Source organism: Scomber scombrus, chromosome 16 (assembly GCF_963691925.1).
Source record: "Scomber scombrus chromosome 16, fScoSco1.1, whole genome shotgun sequence".
Lineage (NCBI taxonomy): Eukaryota > Metazoa > Chordata > Actinopteri > Scombriformes > Scombridae > Scomber > Scomber scombrus.
This window is the reverse complement of record NC_084985.1, coordinates 8366178-8391996: the sequence shown is the minus strand read 5'-3', so window position 1 is coordinate 8391996 and position 25819 is coordinate 8366178. Positions and strand designations below refer to the sequence as shown.

At 38.6% G+C, this 25819-nt stretch overlaps 2 protein-coding genes across 2 annotated transcripts in view; both read left to right on the top strand.

The window, feature by feature from the left end:
- The window catches only part of sdc2 (syndecan 2), a 401227-nt gene that overhangs the window by 214884 nt on the left and 160524 nt on the right, over positions 1-25819 (top strand). The window lies entirely within an intron of this gene.
- Positions 1-25819, top strand: part of angpt1 (angiopoietin 1) — a 52540-nt gene that overhangs the window by 18418 nt on the left and 8303 nt on the right. Inside the window, exons 2-7 of the mRNA XM_062435857.1 lie at positions 3370-3525; positions 4348-4469; positions 5751-5983; positions 12050-12177; positions 13336-13437; positions 16349-16515. Coding sequence (XP_062291841.1) covers positions 3370-3525; positions 4348-4469; positions 5751-5983; positions 12050-12177; positions 13336-13437; positions 16349-16515 — 908 coding nt within the window. The remainder of the gene's footprint in view (positions 1-3369; positions 3526-4347; positions 4470-5750; positions 5984-12049; positions 12178-13335; positions 13438-16348; positions 16516-25819) is intronic.

The following is a 25819-nucleotide window of genomic DNA, read 5'->3' as shown; positions in this document are numbered from 1 at the left end:
CCATTTGGTTGTCATTTCATTGACTTTACCTCGTGATGAAACTGTATAGAAAACAGCACCATGAACTTAAAATCATTTGTTCCATTTTCGGGTTGACTAAGAATGGTTAGGTTACAATATATGCAGAAAATCACTCACTGGCATAAAAACCTCACATCTTAGTAGAAAATAAAGCACCACAACTTTCGACTTCTCATTATGTACTCACTTTATGTTCACAATCCCATATCCAGCTAATTTGCATTTCATTTCTGGCAATGAACAAGAGTTTTTGCTTTCTTTGCCTATAGTAGTTTCTATTAGTAGCCAATGACTGGAGAAGCATAGCATTTAAGTGGAGCCGAGGTTAGAAACCATCTAAATAACCCAACACCCACATAGACCTATTTTACGACTTCCAACGTAGTGATTTTACATGATTGGGCGTGTTTGTGTAATCTTGTTTCTCCTTGGTACTTTCCATTTATGACCCCCACAAGATCCAGCATTGAGCCAGCCACATTCCCTAAAGACACAAACCATGAAGTGATTGCTGGGCTTAAATTTCCGTCAGCCATCTGTCCCCTCCCTACCTTTTCTCTCAAGGTGACTTACACTGTGCAAAGGCTAGTGTGGTCCTCAAACAGTGCACACAGTGATCTCAGCAGAGGAGTAAACTGCAGGGCAAAGCTGATGGTGTAGATTTGAACTCAGAGTTTAAAAATTTTACATTTCTGGAAGGACTGAAAACCATTTCCAAACACAGTCATATTCTATGGTTCATTATCAAGCAGAGTAATCCATCATTACTTGAGCTTTGTGGATTCCAGACTCCCTGTTTTCTTTCCTATTCCTCAGGCCAGACTGTTGGAGATTATGTGGAAAGTGACACTTATATCAGCCTTATGTAGTTCACAGTTAGGGGAAACTGTATTATGTCTGAAATCCGGCCTGAAAAAATGTTACATTTCACTTTTGTATCATTGCCAAGTAAGAATATTACACTGAAAAGCTTATTCAACTTGGCAGACCTGTGCAAATGGATCACAACTGGATATTAGGAGCAAAGCTTCCATCCCTATTCTGACTGTTTTATTATCTATCAGACTTTGATTGATTAAAATAATAGAACTCATTTATTCTTTTTATAAGAGAAAAAAGGTAATTATTTTTCTCCACGTGAATGTTTTACCAGAAATATCTACAATGTATTATCGTTTAATTGTGCCAACAGATGAAGAAAGATTTTTCTGTTAGTTTTAGAAACTTTATGGTCAACAATACTGATCCAAAACTTTGTCTAATCATATGACCAATGTGAGTGTTACTTTGCCTGGTTCAATACACGCATATTGTTGTGGGCCTGTGGTCTTCCACTTGCAAGTCAAACAATCACAGTACAAGCTTGCTTTAATATGAATGCATATGTTAAGGTCCCTTTGACTGTTTAAGAGGTCTATCGCCGGATATCAGGACTAATGCGATAATGGGAACAATCTGTATGTACAGAGGGATGGAAAGATGAACTGAGACTTTGAGGCTTTCTGTGGAAGTGCCCTCTGACTCTCAACAAACCATTTTCTTTCACGAACTAGACTAGAGTGCAGCATATTTCAGCTTTCTCAGTGTGTGTGCAGTTTAATTCGGCACACAATTGGAACTTTTGTTTATGACACCAACACATGTGATGCTGCACTCTTTGATGCTGATTTGTCTTGGATGAAAAAATGGCTGTCACAGTCCATTGATAAGCCAAAGCAAAACTCAGAAAACATCCTTTAAAGATAAAGTAGATTGTCTCAACTGGCTGATTATTGAATCATCTCAGTGTGTTTTCAGACCATGAGTAACCAGATCATCACTTAAAATCCAATCATGATTGATTTATTTATAAAACAAAAGCATGTCTATACCCATAAACAAACAAGCTTTCCAAGATTTAATAAGACAACAATCAAGGCAACAAAATGATGTAAAACACATTACAAATAATGTAGACAGAAGGAAACAGAGCATACGATGGCAAGTTAGAAAGACCAAATGGAGTTACCGGACCTACCTCACTGAACCTTAGGGGAGATAAATGGACCTAAAAAGTCAAGCACAATACACAGATGGTCCATATAGTTCATTCATAGGAAGAATCTTATCAAACCTTAACCTCAATCTCCATCTTGTCATTTGTTTGGCTTTGTAGATAAGGATGAAAGAGTTCTTTCCTCAAAAGCCTTAGTGAATATCTGTTCATCTCTGCCTCTTCTATCCCAAGTTAACCACCTACATCTGGCTGAGCCTATACCGCCTAAATTCATTCTTCACTTGAGTGACACTCAAATGATGGAGAAAATGATTGTGCATTTCTTTAGGTTTAAGCAACCATTTCCAGTATGTAGCAGTAAGAATGTTGATCTTAAAAACTTTTTAAACGGGACATCTCATAAACTTTGTGATTTTCTGTTAATTTATACTGCTATGATGTAAGCATATGTAAAAATGCTATTTGCGAATGAAAAGGCAGAGATTCAATACTTTGTTTGCAATATTAGATAACAGTAGATTCATTAGATTAGATTTAACTTTATTCTCATTGAACGTTCATTTTAAGAAAAGAAAAGATCTTAAAAAGACAGGACCTACATGGCCTGTTCTAGACAGAGGCTGAACTGAGGGGCTGTATAAAGAGTAGAGCCAGTATAAGATAAATAAAAAGTATTTTGAACTGTAAATCATGCAAAGGTACTCCAGTAGAGCCTTGGAATATAAATATAGACTTGGAAATGTGCATGATACTTCTCCTGAAAAGAATCTTGATCAGGGAACAGCAAATGGTATGCTTTAGGCCTGCTGTTGCCATGAATGTGAATGGGTAAGAGACAAAGTATCTGACAAATGGAAAAAAAAGCAATGTGTGCAAGATGATATTAGCACCAGTATACTCAGTCCATGTAGAGTTGAAGCTGCCTTACCCGTCTTTTTCCTACTGCGTTCACAAGCAAAGAGTACAAAATTAGATTGAGTTAGCACTGGGTTTACCTGGCTTACGTTTGCACATTATGTATGTCATAGGCTAAAACCGCGTCTGAGGTACAATGTCTGGTGATCTAAAAGAAAAACGAGCCCCTGAGTTTTAAATGATCCACTGGTTTGGCTTTTAGAATATTTATACTGTATATGCATACATGAAAGGGGCAAATCAGTGTACTGCTGAACACTTACTATATTTAATGTATCTGTCACAAAAACACGAGTGCGATGTATGGCAGCCCTGACATTGCAGCTACACTATCAGTTAATTCTTTACTTTTGGCACCTTCATCTTTGTCTACATCGTTTGATAGTAACCAGTTTTCTCTGTGTCTCATCTGTCCTCTGCCATTTTCTTTTGTGCAGATTGAGAACTACATCAAAGAGAGCATGAAGACAGAGATGGCTCAACTGCAGCAGAGCGCTGTCCACAACCACACAGCGGCCATGTTGGAAATGGGCACCAACCTTCTCTCTCAGACGGCTGAACAGACACGAAAGCTGACTGATGTAGAGACACAGGTAACACCTAAAAGAAAAAAAACAACACTCTTTCAACATTCGGATCCCATTGCTTTTCCCATTATCTGTTCATGTCTCTCTCTGTCTCGGGAGAGGATCCATCCTATGCTCCATTAAACCAACTGTTCCACATTCACCCCCATTAAAAGGTTACAGTCAACTGGCCAAAGACAATAATGATGCTGTATAAATGTCTATCTCTTTTTTGAGTCACTTGGCTCCGGTTCCTTTTATTTTGTTTATATGGAGGAGTTTGAGGAGGAGGTGATGGAAAGTTGTGAAGTTGGTGGTGGGTAATTTTTGTTAAAGCACTTAAAAGATAACTGTTTGCAAAGTTATAAAAGATAATCATAATAGAGATGAATATCGTTTAAGTATTACCATATGAACACTTGACAAAATGAAAACAAAGTTGATGGTTTATATGTACCTCAAATGTGCAGTGTGTGTTCTTTCCCTGCAGTGTGCAGGAAGGACTGAAAGAAAGCTCTGCATTTTTGGTTTTTACTCAGGGTTTGGTGCTGTCATTACCGCAGCTAACAGAGTGTGTATAAAAGCAGATCAGGGGCCTGTTTCATGAAATGTGCAAAATGCAAGCTTCAACTTGCATCATGAGATCATTTCCTCTTACAATAATGTGACAATAAGACTGATGTATTCAAATATTTATCTGCAATTTGCGAGCTACAATCATTTGTGAAATGGGCCCCAGACGCTTTTAAGCATTCTTCAAAGCATTTTTTTTATAAATATCCTGTATTATATTTGTATTACGTCTTATCTTTTGTACTCTGTATATCTTTGTATTTGCTATTGTGGCAGGTTCTGAATCAGACATCCAGGCTTGAGATCCAGCTGTTGGAAAATTCTCTTTCCACTAACAAGTTGGAGAAAGACTTAATGGTCCAGACCAATGAGATCAGCAAGCTCCATGACAAGAACAGGTAAACAGACAACACTTCTAGCAAACAGCAAACCACAGGCTGGCTTCCGTCCATACTGCAGCCAATTGGACAAAGACATAGTAGGGGGAGTAAAGATGATACATCAGCAGGCAAAGAGCCAGTTTGTGCAAAAATGGAAAAAAAAAACCTTTTACTACTGCTGTTCTTTGCAGGATTTTGTAAACAAAAGTTTGCTACCAGCTCTCATTTACTACCACAAAATTTGTCCATTTTCCAAAACAATACGCAGTTGTATAAAAAGAACAGCATAATAGAAAGCTCATATTCTCTGTGATGTTCAGTAAATCAGTCGCAAATACATGAGGCTATGCTTTCCATGTCGCACTCCTGGGCATTTGTTACAAAATCAAAGAATTGAAATGTGGCCTTTGGATACATTTTCCTGTCTCCAAATCTTGTTCTTTACAGTGATTGGTCCTGTGGGATTGTCTCAGATGATGTATTGTTTAAAGGGTTTGGTCTGCATCTCTCATTGCAGACTGAGGTATCCATAGAGACTGCTTGCAATCACTTTGAAAAAAACATGAGCATCGTTTGAAAGCGTAGTCTCTGGTGACTATGACTCTTAGGTTATTCTTGAGGTCCTCCCCAGATTGAGGGGGACAATTTCCCTAAACTTGAGCAATTATGACATTATTCCGTCTTGTACGTGTCGTCTTTTCTTTTTCCTTCACCAAATCTATAATGTATAAAAATACATGTTTAGATAAAGAATTTGATGTCAGGTTATATCATTTTTCAGGCACTAGACTGTATAATGATGAAGCTCAGATGCCGTAAGGGCTCTTTCATTTATCTCACATGAGTTCGCAAAGTAAACAATATTTATTTTGTGTGAGCATTACATGGCAACCAAACCTACATACATCATTCTTACATTCTTATATTTGTGTTCCCATATAACTAACTGGAAAATAGTTGTAAAGTGAAGGGCATATATCACCATATTTCGATTGTAATGTCTTTCTGTGTCCATCACAAAGTAACAGCAGGAAGTAAATGTCAAATGTGTTTTATTAATTTATGTTTAATAGGGTAACCTTATCTATGATGGCTATATACAAATAAAATATATATTTATTACATAATCAGTAAATCATTGGTATTAACATAATGAAAATTTGCAAAACAATATTCAATCCATTAAATCCAATGAAAACAAATCTCACTCCAGAGGATTTCAATGCCCTGAAGGATAATAATATAAAACAACTTTTCCATCTTCCATAACAAACTTTTCTTGACCCTTTTTTCCCCAAGCCTCCTGGAACAAAAGATGTTAGAGATGGAGATGCGACACCATGAAGAGCTAGAGACGCTGAAGCAGGAGAAAGGAAGTCTCCAGACACTGGTTGGGAGGCAGAGCGGGGTTATCAGGGAGCTAGAAACCCAGCTGAGACGTGCCACAGGAAACAGCACAGCCCTGCAGAGACAGCAGCAGGAAATGATGGATACTGTCCACAACCTCCTCAACCTCTGCTCCAAAGATGGAGGTAGGTTAACTGGAGTTATAGTCTTACAGGCTGGGAGGTTTTTTCAGAAGTCCACAGTGTGCATATAGTCTTGTGCAATAACTTTTACATACAGTAAGAACATGTTCTGAAAATGGAGATGAATAAAGTCACAATCTCTTGGATGTGTAAGCATGTCTAACCAAATTGAGAAACCACATCCAAGCAGAGCCAGCTCACATCAAGTTCAGTTTTTGCTAAAAGATATTAATCTGATGTCCACTGATAAGTGATTGAACCCAGCAGCTCAAAGTTGGACCAATCAGTGAAATACAGGGAATGGTTTCGATAATGACAACAACAGGCACGATTATGTTTTGATGTTTAATCTAGAGCCAAGAAAGGACAAACTACATGGACATAAAGCATTACATACTAACTTCATGGCCTTTTTATGTTTGATAGTTAAGGTGTAATTTGACATTGCTATAACAGCTGTTAGTTTTAGCATGGTAGCAGTTTGTACAAACATTTCTGGTCCCTGGGGGATGAAGCCAAATGACTGAAATGTCTCAACAAAAAGTTTTTGGTATGAAATTTGGTACAGATATGCTTGATGCTGAGGCGATGACGATTTTGTTGACCATGACATCTTATAACCATATTTTTATTATTATCACAATAACACTGTTGATCCCCTGACTTCCATTTTTCCAATACTTTGATAAAATACTTGCAAAACTTTTTTTTTTTTAAATTCCCATTGGCCTCATTTACCCTTTTTTATTTAGAGCAAATGTAATATCAAACCACAATGGTGACTATCATATATTAACATCATACATGCTAGACATCAGCATGTTAGAATTGTCATTGTTAGCATCCTGACGTTAGCAGCCTTGTTTTACTTTGCAACCCTGCAACAGAATGAGGATATCCAATTTGCATTGGCTGGGTCAAACAGGCGAAGAAAGGTTTATGTTCATGTTTCAGCAGATGAGAGCACGGTCATCTGTTGGTTGGTTATAGGCAGATCCAAAAATTGTCTATCCCCACGAGTGATGACCCTAACCCAAGAAAATGCCTATATATCCTTGCCAGACCACAATGTTCGAAGGAAGGTTTATGGATTGGCTATGCAGGGCTTGAACTATGAGGTAGTACTGAACTTGTTTTGGAATACTTACTTCCTCCAGTCAGATGTTACAGCTTCAACGTCTTTGATTTTACAGTCCCTCTGAAATTATGATGACACTGTTCTATAAACTTTACCCCATACTGAGAAACACATAGGGATGCACTGGCTATTAAATCCTGCATCATTGAGAGCAGCATGAAGAAAGAAACATGGTTCATATCGTAACCCAGCGTGCTCCTGTTAAAGAGTTTTGGTGCCTCTCATAAACCAGTATGGCGCTCATTTTTTGCAGCAATCACGTTTCACGCTTTTAACATTATTAAGTCTGTGCACACAGCTTCACTGAAACGTCAAACAGGATGAAGTATAGGCTTATTTTATTCCTCTGAGTCTCTCCCTACTGTTAACATGAGACCAGGGATTTCCCTTACAGCCCTATATTCGGCCCAACAGTAACGCAACCTTCCTCGGTCAAACACAGTGAACTCATTTACCCCTTTTTTCAGCCCTTCAAACACCAAACCCACTTGATCCTTACATTGGCCTTAAATCCCATTGGTCACAGGAGATTTGACATGAATGTCGAGGGAATGCATGAATATATAGCGTTGTCGAAGTTAAGCAATCTCATTTCCATTTGAGGATTTCCTGCAGAGAAGCCTCAAGACCCCACGGTGCTTCTTGAGGTTTCTCATCAGACAGGAAACAACAGGGGCACGAAGGGATGTCAGAGTCATGAGTGAATGACGGCTGCACATGATTAACACATGTTTTGTATTTATCAAGCAGCTCCCTTTTGTAATTTTTAGTGTTCCATGCAATAAAGGACATGGGCGGTTTCTGCTTGTACTCCATCTGTTTAGTCTGGATTTGCGTATGTTAACATTTAATTACCGATGGTCTTTGGAGACCATTTTGGCCTGACTGGTCCATATGTGTCATCTCTGCATTTTTCATGTTGACATTCAAGTGTGGCCTAACGCAAGCCTTTTGGCTCTCTAGTTTACTGGCTTTATGTTTGATTTCCTATAAATTATATTTCTCTCTAACTTTTAATTTGTCACTGCTTAAGCCAGTAAAGTCCGTAGAGCAGAGTACCCCAGCCCGACCCCTTTCTGTGATTGGTGGCCGCCCTAACAAGACGTGATAGAAATGTAACATGCCCGCTGCTGCTTTGCGGTTGGTCTCTTCCTCTTCCATGGCGGTGTTGAAGGTTGAGTCGGGCGTGCAGGTCAGAGGTCTCCCCTTTCTTCACCCTAGCCCGAATAAGTCAAACTGTAATAGCCCCTCTGGGATGCCCCGTCCAACGGAGGTGAAGGAGTAGGTATATCTCACTGATCATCTGACACACTGCCCCTGTTTTTCGACAGAATTTAAAAACACAGAGGCAGAAAAACTCTTTTTTTCTGTGTTCAGGGGAGGCCTTTTTGTTTGTTTGAGAAATGGATTAGTGTTTTCATTTGAGGAAAGGGTTAGCATTTCATACCATCAAGTGGCGTCTGCTTGTGTTAGGCTCTGTTTTGAAAACTGATCCTGAACATTTCCTTTTAAGCATGGACTCAAATCATCTTTGACTTTGCTTTGGGGAAAATGATGGATACTTAGAGAAGAGAGTTTTAACACTAAATCTCCATAAATGTACTTTTTAAGTTTCCATTTGTACATGTACAGCTTTTTCTAAAATTAAGGTTTCAAATCATTTAAACTCTTGCAGTGCAAACTCAGGGCTGGGAAGATATTTTTGATGTGGCCAGATGAAGCAGTGGAGCTCTTGTTGAGGTTGTAATCATTACCTAAACCTAATTAGTGTGCAATGAGCCACATACTGGTATTAACAGTAATTGACAACAGCTTTGGAACAGTCTTTAAAAGTTTCTGGCTGCTAAATATGATTTTGTTTTACAGCGTTCTATTATCCCGCAAAATGAATGACATTCATCATTTTTACAGCTGCTTACTCAGAGTCAAAGAGAGTGGAATTATTTAAGGGTCCATGCAAAGCAGCGAATGGCATTCATAGTGTGTTATGCTTCAGCACGATAGTATGGTAAACCAATTCGTTAAGCATCACTTCACAATCCAGATCAAATTTTAAGTGCTGCACATAATTATTTTTATGCTTCGCTGCCTGGCAGAATGAGCTGCCACCTATTGTTCCCTGTAAAGTGTGTTTTTGTGGACAGTTATTGTCAGCCACCTTAGTGACCTTCCTAAAGGTGGAGGAACCACTCACCTCACTTTTCACACAGGGAACTAGACTATTTCATGCCTGTCATTCAGGAGGTGTGATGTTCTTTCACTTCACAGCTGCTGCTCTTTTGTCACTGTGACCAGAGCCTTCTGCTATTCCTCCTGGATTTCTTCCAAAGTGGTGAATCTTCTCCCTTTCAATCACAATTTCACATCTACGTGCATTTTGATAGTGAACAGTTCTTAGATACTTTCAATATAAGCATTTCTTCATTATGTTGATTAAAAAAACAATTCTGTTGGCATTACAACTCTAGAGAATTGAAAAGAGATTGTAAATTAAACAACTTTTAGGAGACGTGAAGATCCTCTTTACATGTTAAGCAAGGACTAGACATTATTGTTTAAATATACTGTGGGAATAAACTTGTATTATTGTATATTACTTTACAACCTTCAAAGAAATGCATTGGGCTTTCTAGGAAATCACTTTAACTCTCAGCAGCATTTAGAGACTAATTATGGTCACATGGGAGCAGTGATGTCTATGGCAGTCCATTTTGTTCCATTTTTCACTCTCCTTAGTTCTAGTATATGGGCTCCTTTGGCAAGGGTACTGATTTATGCAAACACCCAAGACCTGCTGGTCTTTTCACATGAACCCCCTACTGAATAAGAGTCCCCACTGAACCACTAAATATTTTCCTGTAAATAAATATTGGGACATAAATAATATTTGTAGAGCTGGGCAGCAAGCTGTTCAAGGGAGCCGCTCCTTTACTGCAGCATCAAGTCCCTCGGCAGACAATCCCTTTCCACCAATGGACAACGCTGATTGTGAAATAATTATTCACATTGTTACAGATCAAATACCAAAAAGTTATCCTCTGACAATAATCTCCCAGGCTCCTAAAATGTGCCCTGCTGTCTGGCTGCTTGGGGTAAATTACCACTTGACAGGGTGTCCTTTGCTGAATTAGAGTCTGGTGTGCAAGGGCCCTTAATGTCAACCTGTCACAGCAGGAGATTCTTGTTGCTGACACTCAATACCTTGTCAAAAAAGTCAAATAGTACACCCAAATAAGCAACCATGCTTCCATGGAGGGGTTCTGTGCGCAGGAGGAGGGATCAAAGACGGGGCTAAAGATCGCTGACACATTTCACTTTTCACTGACATCCTCTTTGGCTCAACAATATAAACAATGGTGTGAAAAGTGAGATGGACCCCTTGCATGGTAGGAGAAAGAGAAGAAGAAAGAGGAGATTTAAAAAAGAAAAATCGGAAGGAATTTCCATCAATATAACAAGGGCTTGGAAGGTAAATATAAACCACTTGTTATAACAGGAACTTGAAATTTATAGCTTGTAGTGTTTTGTCCTTAGCCCCTTGCTTGGTTTCAAAATAGTGCTGCCATAATTATCTACAGATGGAAATAGATGCAGCTGGTCTGTCAAAGTCTGAGGCCTTCTCTCCGAGAGAGAGATCATTCAGTCAATGAACTCCTTCTCTCTTGCTAATAAGTTAGTCGCCCCAGATTTTATCTGGCAGTTACAAGATACTCACAATGAGACCTCACAGATCAGCTTCTGCCTCAGACTCCTTTTAAATGTTCTCCTCTGAGATGTATAGATCTGAAGCATGATGAATTGACCTGTTGGGGTTTTTTTGCAATTCTTGATTTCACAAAACAAAATGGAATTACAGTATGAGTTGAGGTTTCGTCAAGGGTAACAGTTTTTAATAGCATGGATGTTTTTTACAGTGCTATTCTTGTGTCTGTATCTGGGTATCAAGTTTTTATTTGAACCCTTCTTTTATCCCAAAATGTTGCAGCGCCAATACCTGAGCTTTGATGCCCTGTCAGTCAAATCTGAGTCCAAATTTGCTCTGCTCTTGTTTTTCTCAGACAATTGGCATATGTAGCAACAAAGTGTCTTGTGCAAAAATGGCAACATTAAAGCCCCTATGCATATATATGATTTTTTTGACCAATGTGCTCTCATTGGCAGTATCAAAAAGACGTTGCAGTAGATAGCAAAATAGCATCAATATTCACTGTATTTGTCTCAGTTTTCTATGCACTTTATATAATAAACATAATTGCTATGATCACTTCCATAAAAATTCTACACGCAGTGGCTTTAAAGGAACTGTTTGACATTGTGTGAAAAATGCCACTCCTACTTTTATGCCCTAAGCATGGAGTAAAAGCCAGGAAGCGATAAACTTAGCTTCGCATAAAGGGTGGAAGCAAGAGGATAACAACTAGCTTAACTTTCTAGTTCAACAATGAATTCCCGGAGTCAGTCATTGTCATCTTGTGAGTAAGCTTGTAGGCTTGTGTTTCTTTGTAATACAGTGTTCTACGGGAAAAAGTAATGCGCTGTATGGATTAGTCAATTCATTGATTAGTTGCCAACAATTAATCACCAACTTGAAGTCATTCTTTAAGAAACAATGTTTGAATTCTCTCTCTCTCTCTCTCTCTCTCTCTCTCTCTCTCTCTCTCTCTCTCTCTCTCTGTCTCCATCTCTCTCTCTCTCTCTCTCTCTCTCTCTTCTCAAATGTGAATATTTTCTTGTTTCTTTCATCTTCTATGAATAATAACATCTTTGAGTTGGGGACTGTTGGCCTGTTGATGTTGTTTTTGAAATTGGGAAACAGTGATTGACATTTTTCATCATTTGCTGACATTTTATAGATCAACTAATCAATGAATTATTAGTTGCAGCCCTAAAATAATTTAACATTGTTGTCATCCTTCCTCCTGTACCCACAGTTATACCGAACAGTACAAAGGCTGCGGATGAAGAGAAGAAGTTCCGCGACTGTGCCGAACTCTACCAGGCTGGCTTCCACAAGAATGGAGTCTACACCATCGAGGCCAGTCCTCAGGAGACTAAAAAGGTGGGAAGCCGCAGTATTTTACAACCAGCAGTCAACTGTCATGTGAAAATATCTGCCTTTTCATCACTTCTAGGAAGCGCTTTTCATAGTGTGTTTAAAGGGTTTCACTTGTTTTCTTTGAGCTGGAGCGAGACTTTACTCTCTCCAAGTAAGTGAAAGACACTGAGCCACCACTGAACATCTGCCACTGATGAGTGAGAATAATGGGTACTAGCTGCTGCAGGAATACTGAAAGCTGAAAATACACTTGGCAGCTTTGAGACCACAGGGGTTTAGCGTGAGGGGTGCATGAGGTGTGAAACAGGACGTGGAGCGGATCAGGATAGTGACAATGGTGTGTGTGTCTGTGTGTGTGTGTGTGTGTGTGTGTGGGAAGGGTTAGTGTGTTCTTTACCTCTACGCAATGGTTACACACTCCTGATTGATGGGAGTGATGATTTAATTGGTTAAGAGGCTTGCAGAAGGTTTGTGTGTGTGTGGATTTATGTCTGTCAAGCTGGAATAATTGCTTCTTTCAGTTCAGTTTGTATTTACGTGTGTGTGTGAGTTTTTGTGCATGTTTAAGATGAATGATGAGCTAGTCTCGGGGAAAATGATTCTGTCAGGGGGACTTCCTTAATTATACCCAGGTTGCGTTCATGTGTGTTCAGCTGCGTGGGCAAGCTGAGGTGAGAGACCTTCTCCACTCCACCCTGGGGTCTCCTCCTCAAAACAAAAGAGACAACACTGCAGCTAGAGCTGCGGCCCTGTGTTATCAGCTTACACACACTGAGGTCCAAGGTTAAGGGCCACATTACACCCAGGTGTCTGCTGGTATGTGTCCAGCCCGGATCTTGACTTTGATCCTGCAGAAACACGGCCGTCTGATGAGGAACATCTCTGGGGAGTTGGTGAGGGATAAGGAGACACTGATTAAGTTTGAGGGGGACACAGATACATCGCATTCCCAAAGATGATTCATCACAAAAGCTGGGAAAAGGAGTGTCTGGAACCAAATAATTTCCCAATGACCCTTCATTGTTTGTTAATGCCGCTGAGAATCACGTTGAATGATTAATTCATTGTTGTAGATAAATTACATCTTCTAAATCCTTAAAAAAATGACAGACCTATGGCCTTTTCCCCACCCTACTTTCCTCTCTGTTTTCAATGGTGTAGGTGTACTGCAACATGGAAACAGCCGGCGGTGGATGGACAGTCATCCAGCGCAGAGAGGACGGCAGTATCGACTTCCAGAGAACATGGAAAGAGTACAAGATGGTGAGACGAGACAAATACGTGCACACAGGCACTCACTCAGCATGCAGACACTTGTACTTATTGATTGCACACAGTATGATAATATTGGTCGTTTAAAAACAAGAGAGTGACAAAAGTAGTAGTAGTAGTAGTCAAAGTACGCAGAAATGGAGAGACAAACTCATCTATATCCATGATGAAACTTTGCACTGACCAAACATCCTGTTTCAAAAATATACTTCTGCAGTGGGATTATGACAAATGGCATGCACTTTTTGGCCTTGATTGAACATGTTGAAAAAATAAAGGCAGGATCCACGGATCCGACAACATTTGGAACACTTCATCCAGATGTCGTTCCTCCTCAGCAATAGCTCTCCTGACATTTTTGTGTTAGGGATATTGTCTAGGGTGTCTTAGATTGGCTTCAGTGACACACTGTTATTCTTCCTCTTCTCAAACAGGAAATTATTACCTAAATCTGAAAACAACACATTTGTTTAGTCTCTGTACTGCTCTGCCAGGTGGGGCAGAGAACATCATCTGTTTGTCATCAAGGGGAAATCTATGCATATTTGCATTGGGGGTGTTAACATTTTCAGCCTAAGTTGTGTTTAGACTGTAAATGTGGATTTATTATTGCTGGCAGTCGGTTTGCTGGTGTTTGCTGTATAAGTTACCTGTGTATACCTTCCAATTGATATCAGTTTATTGTTAAATGGACTATGTTCATTCTATCCTCTGTAAAATGCTTTCCGTTTCGAGTTTAATTTCCCCCTTCTGTCCACTTCACTGATCTTGATGTACAATTCACAAGAAATTATTTTAAGGACTTTTTGGGAAATTATGAGTCAGAGAACTCCCAAGCTGCAGCAGAAAAGCACATAACTGTAACTGAAAACTATAATTCATTCATTTACTGTACCATTTACACGTTCGAGCCCAAAGCCAATCTGAAATATGCGAGGTTTAGGGTTAGGAACGCCCAATGGAACAACCTTTTAATGAAAGTTATGGAATGGATCGCTGTTTGTGGTCATTTGCAAATAATCTGACATCATCACAAGGCAAACAAAGCCTTCACAGCAACATTAAAACATTATAATAATATAAACATAAAAGAAAAATCACAAAAAGCATATGTCCCCTTTAAGTTGAGATTTGAACATGTTTTTGGAGGAATGTTAAAGATTACGTGGGTAAAAAAGAAACATATCAAGTGAAAACAAAAAAGAGAGTGAAAAATACAAAAGAGAGGAAGAAAATATAAGACCTAAAAGAGACGGACATGAAAACCTTTCATCTTCCATCTGAACAGGTGTACAGAGAGTGTGGAGTGCATTACAGTACATGAGGGTACACTCATGGACCTTGGCCGACATTTACAGTGTGCTGCTGATCTACCAGCATAGTATTACTCTTCCTCTCCTTGAACAGGGCGGAGGTGATTGATGGTGTTTTATTGTTATTCATTTTCACATTCTTGGTCTCTATAGGCTTGTGCTCACAGATTTAATGCACTTGAAGGTTTTGTAAACCTTTCAGTCAAAACTGTGCAGCCTATGAAGTTTCTAAAATGGGACTAGGGAAAGTTTTTTAGCAACAGGAATGTAGTCCTCATAAAAATGTGATCTTAAGACCATCTCATGTTTGTAATCCCATTGCCAGGAGACCACACATCACAGAAGACCTTTCAAATTACATTCACAACCCACTCCTTTATCTTATCAGCGTGTGAAATTAGTCCTTGTAGAGTGCTCGGCTGACACTGCAAAATCTACTTTATCTTCATATGTGCAACAGTTCCCTTATATGTCCAACAATATAACTAACCATCTCCTCATCTTGTCTAAACTGAGTGATGCAGATCCGATGTGCGTGTGAAGGATCGCAAATGCCGGAACTGCACAAAGTAAAACTGTCAACTCCAAACTCATTCTCCAGCCTGCGTGCTTGAGACCAATCCTGATCACAGTAGGAGACACTAGATCGAGGTGAAAGCCAGTCAGAAGGGAACATCTCATCAGGAGAGAGATCAATTGTAGAAAAAGAAAGAGAGAGAAAAAAGGAGCTGTAATGGGCCCCAGTCACTTTCTCTTCCACCCACTCAGCAGGACATGCATAAGGCCCAAGGAATGCCCCATATTTACTTTCCCTCCTTCCCATTCCTCATCACCACACACGCTCAACGCAAACACAGACTTCTCCCTGACTTTGCCCCCACTCCACCACCCCTGCCCCCCTCTCTTTCCCAATCTTTATTGGAGCAGTCCAGACTATCCTGTCAGGGCTGTAATGTCATCCTGCTTCATGATATTCCCCTCTGCAATCTGCTGCTCTCGCTGCTGTCAGAAGCACTTTGCCTGTGTCCAGGAGCCACTCTGATCAAATACAAACTTTGCAGTTGTTTGAAGGAGTGTCTCGGCAAGCATTATATATTTTGGGAAAGAATTCTTTTAGTAATAATACGTTTAGCATGTGTGACTTGAGTAGAAGACAGAAATGAAAAAAGGCGTGTCTATTTCAGCTGGTACCAATTTGCACACTTTTATAAACAGGTAGCCAACAGCATGTTTAAAAGAGAAAAAAAAATACGTTGTGAGTGTCTTTTTCTCTGAGGATTGTAGAAATTTCAAAAAATATACTTGGATGCTATGAACAAAAATCGAATTATGCAGCACAGAAAATTTCTCCTGGTGGATAAGCAGAAAAAAATATTTATTAATAGAAAACCTTTGTGGTGATCTATGTTGTGATCAACACAATAAGTAAATGAATAAAGAAATACATTCAAAAATTCCTTCCCATCCATTCCACAATCCTCTCGTGTTGAGGTTTTATTATTCTAGGAAAAGAGAGGCAATGATAACAACGAATAACTTCTGGTTAGTATTTCTTATACTGATTACTGTGTTTGCTTCTGTCATTGCAGGGTTTTGGGAGCGTGTCTGCAGAGCACTGGTTGGGGAACGAGTATGTTTACCAGCTGACCAGCCAGAGGCAGTATGCCCTCCGTGTAGAGCTGACAGATTGGGACGGACACCAGGCCTTCTCCCTGTATGACCGTTTCCAAATCGGCAGTGAGAAACACAACTACAGGTAACACCGCTCATATTGCTTCTGGCAGACAAAGAGGGGGATGTAATGTTTTTATAGGCTGTATCTTCATTACAGCTTTGCACAGTAGCTGGTCAATTTTGCTACAACATCCTCAAGATCTGTTTTTGCAGAATTTTTTGAAATGTATTCACATATTTATACCAAATGGTTAAGTGATACAGATCTTGCGGTTTAAAAATGAATGAATTAATTAATCAACATGTAACTGATTGGTGCGGCTGCTAAACAATTATTGAAGCAACTGCACTGAAAATCATCCCAGCCACTACCGGTCTACACACAACATAGGAGCAGCTTCTCTTTCTTTGCCTTTTAGGCATACATGTGTGCCCAAGTAGGCATGCACACATAGACACACAGACACACAAACAAGAAGGCAGAGACAAACTGCACTTGCTACCTCCAGTCTGCCAGAAATGCCATAGCAACCAACTGACCTAGCAAAAAAAGGTAGCAGTTAACTAAAAAACATCCAGTTTGGCAAGAAACATCCAATCACCAAGCTTAAGATTTCTGTAACGTAAACCATCGTTGGTGGCCAGTGGAAGCTACAAATTACAATGTTGAGAAAACTAAAACATTATATTCACCTTCAATCAATTTACTTTAAAATTTTGGGTCAGTTGAGGATTTATTAAGCAACTGTGGCACCGTTTTTGTTCTCAACTTCAACAATGAAGAGTTTGGAATTTGCTACCGTTCTGACTGGCACCATTGACCTGCCTCTTCTCTATAGTAACACCATCCAAGGATGATATGATTTGCAATATTTTTAGCCATCTGTTGTTTTGGCAAAAACAAGATGACTGACAAACTGATGGCCATAATTTAAACCTAGATGAGCCCTTTCTCCCTTCCAGTTCATCATATACGGACATTTGGTCAGGACCTCTTGGTATCAAGGGATCATTTTAATCCAAATCATGATCTTTCCATAACCCTAGCCATGTGTTTTTGTGCCTAAATCAGACCAGACCTTAACCACTGTTGATGCTCTGAGCATTTCATATTGTGTGTAGGAGAGTCCCATGTTTTTCTATGTTAAGCAACATTTAGGATATCTTTAAGAAAAACCTGAAATGGGAATAAAGAATGTTGAAAAATACTTTTGGGAGCAGCGGCCATGATGGCTGTAAATGGGATGCTTGTGAAACTTTGTCTTTAGCATGTCCCCAATGGAAAAAAGGAGAGAGGTGTGCCAGAAGGAGAAAAAGAAAAAAGGAAAGAAGCAAATAATGCTTCCATGGACAAATTGTTAAAAAGTGTTCAGATTATAAACATTTCTAGTGACGATGAGCTTTCCAGACACTTAAATCATGTCAATCCTGTTATGTAAGTCCATGGCGAGGTTTTTCTCATTGCAAATTCCTTCCAACCCAAATGTATCCCTTGTCATCGTCTCGTCTTTGCAAACTTTCCTATGACTGACGCTTCTTGTGTGTTGCGGGGGTGAAGGTTTCTGTTTTCTTTTAGAGGGTTAATGATAACAGGCCTCAAATTGTGGCAGATACTTGGCCCTCTCAGATGTGGAAAACTACCACTAATTCCACAGAGTTCCAAGCAATTGTTGGCTTCAGAGGAGAAACTCTGACATCTCCAATCCTGCAGTTTTCACTGGATGGCTGATAAGAAGTCCCTTTAGTTGCAAAATGTCCTGTATTCAGCTTCAAATGACGAAATAAAAGAAAGAGATTCTGTGTCTTAAAAGCCTTTACTTCAATCCTTCAATTCTTTGCACCCGAGGTTTAGAAAAGAACACTGGTTTCATGTGCTTTCCTGCAGTGGGGGGCCATTAGGCTTGTTGCCATATCTAATTTTCAAAAATTGTCTTGCGATGAAAGGGGTTTCAGTTTACAAGTTTTCCGTCTTGAGGAGTTTATACCTGGAGAGTGGGCTCTGTGGTTTTCTCTGAGGACTGGAGAAATGGATTTCAATCAGGCGGAAGAGATCAAGTTGTTTTTTTTGTTTTGAATTTTGTGCTTTTTTGCGACCACAATGTGACGACCCAGAGTAAGTCCTTCTTTTGTTGCCTTTAGTCTTCAATTTTAGCTCTGGTCTGAATGCAAAGGTACTGAATTTATGTCTCTCAGTGTGGCACACATGGTGCGTGAGGCCATAAATACTGTATGTAGGGCTAAGTATCAAACATTAATTCTCTAGTATATCGAAATCCATTACTTTAAGTTTGCACTGAATGCCTATAATCAGATTTGGTGTCTTTTAGCTAATTGCAATCATCATTTTTGCCTATTTAAGACTATATTTGATAAAGGCGATCTAATAATAATGTGAAATGTCTATGTTAAACATAGTCAGAGTTCCAAAATATGAGGTGGACATATGTAAAAATGCTCACTGAAAGTCAAAAGGCCCTGAGACAGGAGGTAAAATGTTTCAGACAGAAGCTGAACTTAGGGGTTGCATAAAGGGTTAACACAAGATAAAGTTTTTTAAATCATAAATCATGCAAAGATATTCCAGTAAAGCCCTAAAATATAACTATAGATTTGGAGATGTACGATATATCGTTTGAAGACAACATTTGACTTTTTTTTTTTTTTAAATTTGGACTGCTTTGTACAAAACCCTTAATTTGACCAGCAACAGGTAGTATTATTGGTACTATATTTAAAAAGAAATCAAGCAATGCAGAGCCCTATAAACTTTTCTTCAATAGATTATTCATATTTAACCTACAGCATTTACTGTATCGCAAAGGAAAAGGTTTTGTAAAATGTAACGCCTAGTTTTAGCTTTAACATTTCACAACCGCCCAACTCCTTCTGTCAATTTCACACATAAACCTACACTTACATTTTCTTTTATATCAGCCTTTCACACATACTGTTAACATCCCACTCTTAACCTTTTGTTCTTTTGAATTAAGGAAACAGTAATTGTTTTTGTCGTGCTGAGGCAAGAAAAGGGCATCCCTGACCGTTGTACCCTGTTTTGGATTTGGGCTCATACTGTTTAGGAGTCCAATCGGCATACTGATCTCTATATATAGATTTGTTCTTGAAAAATAGTTCTGGTATGATAATCACAGATTGCTTCTCTGAAACATGAGCCAAAACAAACCAGATGGTCTGGCCCTAAACAAACTGACGCTGCCATGTTCTCTGTTCTTTCTGCTTTGGCACTTTGCTGCTTTTGAATGTCAAACAATCTGCGACAAGTACTCCAGATTGCATTTATTGCTCTGAAACATACAAGATAGTTGTAAGTGATAGGGTCTGTCTTTTAGTTGGTTTTGGATCATTTTCTATCATCTGTGGTGGTTTACTGGAATACAGTGTGCGTCAGCGAAAGTCAGATAAACATTTATAAAGACCTCATAAGGTATAGTCAATCCGCCTTTTGCTCTCTCTGTCTCTCTCCCTCACACACACACACACACACACACACACACACACACACACACACACACATACAGCAAGTACAAAAGCATACAAATTATACACAGACAAGAACCAACTGGGAACCAGGCCGTAATAGTCTAAGTCCAATAACGCACGCAACTCGCCATTCATCATAAAAAATATTGAGCACTAACAGCCAGAAAATGTTTGTCTTGCTGCCAGCTTCTTGGTTTCATCTATGTATATTGAGAAAAGGACGTAACTGAGCTTAAAGAGAAAGACACAAGTGCGTAATCATTTCTCTGTGAATTATAGGGTCCTAATTCCTAAATTAAATCATGTACACGGAATAAATGTCATATTTATCACAAGTGCTCTAAATGTTTGGCCATAGCATTCATCTTTATTCTGGCATTTCACTCTTGTCAGCTTAGTCCAACATAATAAAACCAAAATCAAAATAAGGTGGCATTCTAGTATGCCTTTCAGTTCCTTTTGGTTGATGTTTCCATTAAAATTTTAAGAATGGGAACTATTTGAGACTATTAAATGTTTTATAGCTGTGCAATATCTGTCTCTGGCAGTGGTGCAGCGGTAGTTAAAGAGGGATAATCTCTAAAATACAACTATTTTAATGGTAATGTTGGGTGTGTGCATGATTAATGTCCCAGCAAACCCATTTAACCATCAATAAACACAATGTTCACAATTTAATGGTATTAGGAAAATCGTTATTTCTGTCAGAGAGTATTGTTAGACTGTTAGAGGGTTTTTTTCCAAGCATGGTTTAAAGGTCATTGATTAATAAGGTCTCATTACAGCGTGTTAACACGGGTGAATCCATGCAATCTATGTCCTTGAAAACACTATTGTGCTCAAAGTCTTGAAACTCCAATGTTTTGCCAAAAAATTTGACATCACACACATAAAACAAGATTTACATCCATAAATCCTTTGCTCTACTGCATGCTTTCCTACTTCCATGCTCCCTAAAACCCGTTTTTTTTAAACCCGTCTTTATTTTGTTGTTCGCTACTTGTCCACAGCAAGTCACTCTACATCAGGGCTATTGGATCATCCCATCTGGGGATGTGGTTGACCAAATATGGCAGACAGTACTGGCACAAGCAGATGGTTGTAGAACAAGTCAAATTCATCATCATTCATTGCATGAAGTTGTCTGTGCCTACATTTGATAAATACCAATGTTTTCTTTTCTGCACAGACAGTTTCTACTGTGCATGTTCAACGCATGCTTGAATAATGAAGTCCATGAACTTCTATTCCTGGAGAAAAATATACCTTAATTATATCTTATGCACAATATTTACCATCAACTGATCTTTCAGAACTTGTAGCATAATATGCTTAGAAGTGGTGCTTATTGCAGGAACAGATCGAGAGAGCTGCATTAATGCAAGGGCAGCCAAATAAAAGAATAAATCTACAATAGCTATATCTGCACAGTGTAAGCTGACATCAGCAATGTTTTAATCTGAACGTACAAATCCTGTTGACAACATTTTGAGGGGTAATTCTGGGTTGACCACATCTATAAAATTCCCACTGAACCACAACCTCATAATGTTGTGAAAGGAGCTCTTTTTGCTCCTTTGCTCATTGTGACTGGGGTCACCATAATTGTAGAGGTTACTTTCTTATAAACAATATAAAAAGTCCCCTATCATCATAGCTCATTTAGTTGCTGTGACACAACATGGGCTGCAGTAAAGAAACATCAAATACAATTTGATGACCTGAAAATATTGTTGTAGTGATAGCATCAGACCAACACATTCACTTAATTACCCTCATTTGTCAAAGTTTCTTTGCTATATAAAACATGCTTTGTGCTAAACATCAATGTCAATAGAAAATACATAAATGTCAACCTGTATGACACAGAAAACATAATAGTAAAGACACATGAAAGAGCTAGAAACAATAAAGATGAAGTGAACAAAAGTGAAATTGTGTTGAGTCAGAGGAAATGTTAGGGTACAGTATGAAGAAAATTGCATGTTACCCAAAACAAAATAATGTAATCAGAAAAGACAGAGCCACAAGCTGAACAAAATGATATACAATGCAAGCTTAGATAAACAGTCCTCTGCAAATGAAGGGTGATTACTGAAAATTATCTTTAAGTAACAGAAGAGTACAAGTCTTTCAATTTTAGGTGGCTTTTTCCATGAAGTTATTTTTTGTTAAACTTTGTAGACAAATAAATACCAATGATTATTTTGTCTCTTAGCCAAGGAAGACCAAGTATATTTTTCATACACCAATAGTAACACAATTGAAAACTGAATAGAAAACAGGAACTGCCAAAGAGCCAAAGTGAGAAGGCAGCATCACTTCTTGCAATGCATTGCAGAAGAGCAACACATAAATATGTACATATAAATCAGCATCATCTGCATAAAGATGCATTTTACAATAATGGATGAAAGAGATAACATTTTCATAAAAGAGAGAAAGCTTAGAAAGTGCACCAAAAAAGCTTACTCAGAGTGAGTGCATGTAAACATACAGTAATGAATGTTGGCTGACCTCCAGCAGAATACTTACTGAAACTGGACTAGAGGCCCAATTAAACTGGCAGCTTTGGAATAAATGTGCATAATCATGTTTTAATAGTAGAGTAGGTCAAAAAGGGGTACAAAACTATGGTGATGTGTTCTCTTAAATAACCATAACAGTCAAGAGTTGAGTTTGCCCTGAAATAAAACTTTAATATTGTTGCTGGATTGGCATAATAAAGCCCAGAGAGAGAAGAAAGAAAATGAGACAAAGTGTCTCATTTCTTGTATGACCACCACAATGTGTGATTATACAAAATTATTGCAAGTTTAAAAAGACAAATAGTATCAAGATGTAAGTGAAATACATACTTTAAGTGTCTAAATCTTAATGTGGGATGCTGTCTTCCAACCAAGCCAACCTTTTTTGCTCTGAAACGGACCAAAACTAATCATATCATCACATCACATTTTCTTTTAGTTCCCAATTAAATGTAAACATGAACAAGATTTTTGTTGAGATACTCCTTCAAAAAATAATTTGCCCACCCACAGCCTGCCTATTCCTGCACTTACCTTTTTTATGAATAAGAATTTAAAGTTTTATACAACTACTTCAGAGGAGTGGTATGTGGGTCAGTGAATGTCTAAGTGTGTTTAATGCATCTTAAAGCACTAATGTGCATGTGAAGATTCAGTGGAGTACCCTGGGCACCACAGAGAACCACCACTTTCCAAAATTGTCTGTGATAGAAACATGCAGAGCAGTTGAATATATGCACAGACACAAGTTGAGGTTGATGGGGAAAAATGTTTCGTATGTATGTTCCGAGCCTCCCAGCTGGAAGAAAAGACTTACGTGTTTATTTTTTGAACGAGCCATTACATCTTTATTCAATATCCTTTCTTGTTAGGAAAGCCAAGTTCCTAAATCCAGTGATTTCTCCATATGGTAATGACCCGATCTCCCTGTGGAATCAGATAGATCTCGTTTAGATGTTTTTCATGGGGGGATTTAGGAAAGAAATTGGCAGAGATTTGGGTTCCAAAACACGGTATCCCTATTATTTTCCAAGACACACACTGAGATAATCTGAGATACCTCAAGTTATGTCTGCTTGAACCCTATCCCTGGAAGCTTCAGGTTGCTTACTTTCCAATCATTAAGAGATGAAACATCAAAACTACAGGCAGCAACACAAAAAATCAATCAGCCACAGGACGTGTTACAAATGAACTGTGTTGTGTATTCAAAGTTGATCTTCATTCAAATGTGATGTTTCCATCCAATGAAAAACTGATTGTGTAACTTCCTCCTCCAGTCAAAGTCAAAATGCAAGAAAAACAAAATTAAAAAATTAAAAAAGTATAAAAAATACTGAACACATTTGGCAACTGATTTCAACTCAAGGCCCATTTACTCACTCTCCCCAGAGCTTTCAACAATATGACACAGTCTTTATCGGCAGGGGTTTGCTCAGTTGTTTTGGAGATTGATCTGGTGCCTAAAGGACCTACGGATAAAATCATAACAGCTACTGAGCTAATATGTCAACCAACTGAACAAACTCCATCCGCTGATGAAAAACTCCAACACGGTTGAACGCTACAAATGGTTAGTAAGTGGATATTAAGCTTATCAAAATACTATTTATAAGGTCAAAAATGTTTTAGGCTTAATTGGACACATTTTGTTGTAGAACAAAAAGCAATTTTCATTTTAACTATTTAAGAAGTTCAATTGTAGAAACCAAGATCAGATTTTTTAAAAACAGCTGTCAATCTACATGCACTATAGCTTATCTACATGCATCTGCACATACAGTGTTCATGAGTATATATGTCAGTAGAGCCTATGACACCCAGTGGCAAGAGAGCAGCCAAGCAGGTCTGAACCAGTCAGCCACCTCTGTGGCCTCGCAGTAGGAAACGAACCATTGGTCAGGGTGATTAACCTTTGCAATGGACCAATCAGACTGCAGTTCAGGAGGCTAATGACTGCCAGGTGTGTAACAGCACGCGCTGGACTCTCAGCTGACTGGGTTGTTGCTCTCATGCATGTAGATGAAAGAAAACAAGCAGGTTGAACTCGGCTGTCAAAAGATGAAAAGTGGCATATTTCAAAGAAAGTGCTGCTACTACTTTCATTTGAATACAATTGAAGCTTTGGAAATGCTTTTGTGCACATTATACTGCTCATTAACACTTTCAGCATTTTATTTGAGGCATATTATTCAGATAATCATTTGAACTATGTACAGAGTAACATACATTCCCTCAGACATTTGAGAGAAGAAGAATTTACCCAAACTGCTTTCATGAAGTTAGTGTATGACAACAATTTTGTCGGTTCAATGTGTTGGGAAATAGAATATGTCAGATAAAAGGACTGGAAACAGGCGACATATTAGAGAAGTATGATCTGGGGGTCCTCGCCAATCCCGTCCTGCTCAGCTGTAATTCAACACATCTCTCCTCTGTGTGGGGAGAAATGGATGCATTCTGCAGAGGAACAGCTCCAAGGTGTGCTCTATGCATGCTCTAGTTTAAAATAGATTACACAATACAACCTGTACAGAAGTGTCTTTCTACAAAGATGAAGGCTGATTTAAGTTTGTTAGAATTTTTAAACTTGCAGTGTGGAGCTTTTTGCATATGAATGAATGTTTGTTGAATTGAAGCCCTTGCCAAACAAATTCACACATTGCTAGTTAAGTGTATCACCACTAGGTAAAAGTTAGCTCAAGTACAAGTTAGCTCTCTGCTAACTTGAAGGGGGATAAATGATTTCATTTGCGTGGCTCTCCTAGACTTACCAAATGTTATTGGACCAAACAGATCAAATTCTGATAGTGAAACAAGTCATTTTGCAGGGTATATGTGAAGCTCAAAACTATTTATGCACCATTTTACAGCCGCAACAGTACAGTAGCAACAGAGTAGGCTATAGCGGAGCCTATGACGTAAGCATGTGTTGATTGTGTTTTTGTTATTAGTCTCTCTTAGGGGGGAAACAAAAGCCTTGCACTGCAGCATTAAGGTGCTTTCCAAGGAGGGCAAGATGAACAGTATGAATATATACTGTAATTATAAATATTTCAACTTAAAATGCTATTTTATAACCATATGTTTCATATAAGTAATGCTTATTTTCTATGCAAAAGCCTGTACATTAAAGAAACATTATCCAGAAACAATTTCTTACTAAAACATCTGAAGCCTTCATTCCTCTAGCAAGTGCTTTAATGATGTTTGATCGTATTTTTAAGATACACTTTGATAAAATGTCAATCATTGTAACCTAGTTTTACTTGGAATTGGTCTCAGATAAACATATCACAGCCATCTGATTCTTCACCTGACCCTGCTACAACTCATTTCCTACGTGCAAAGCTTGCA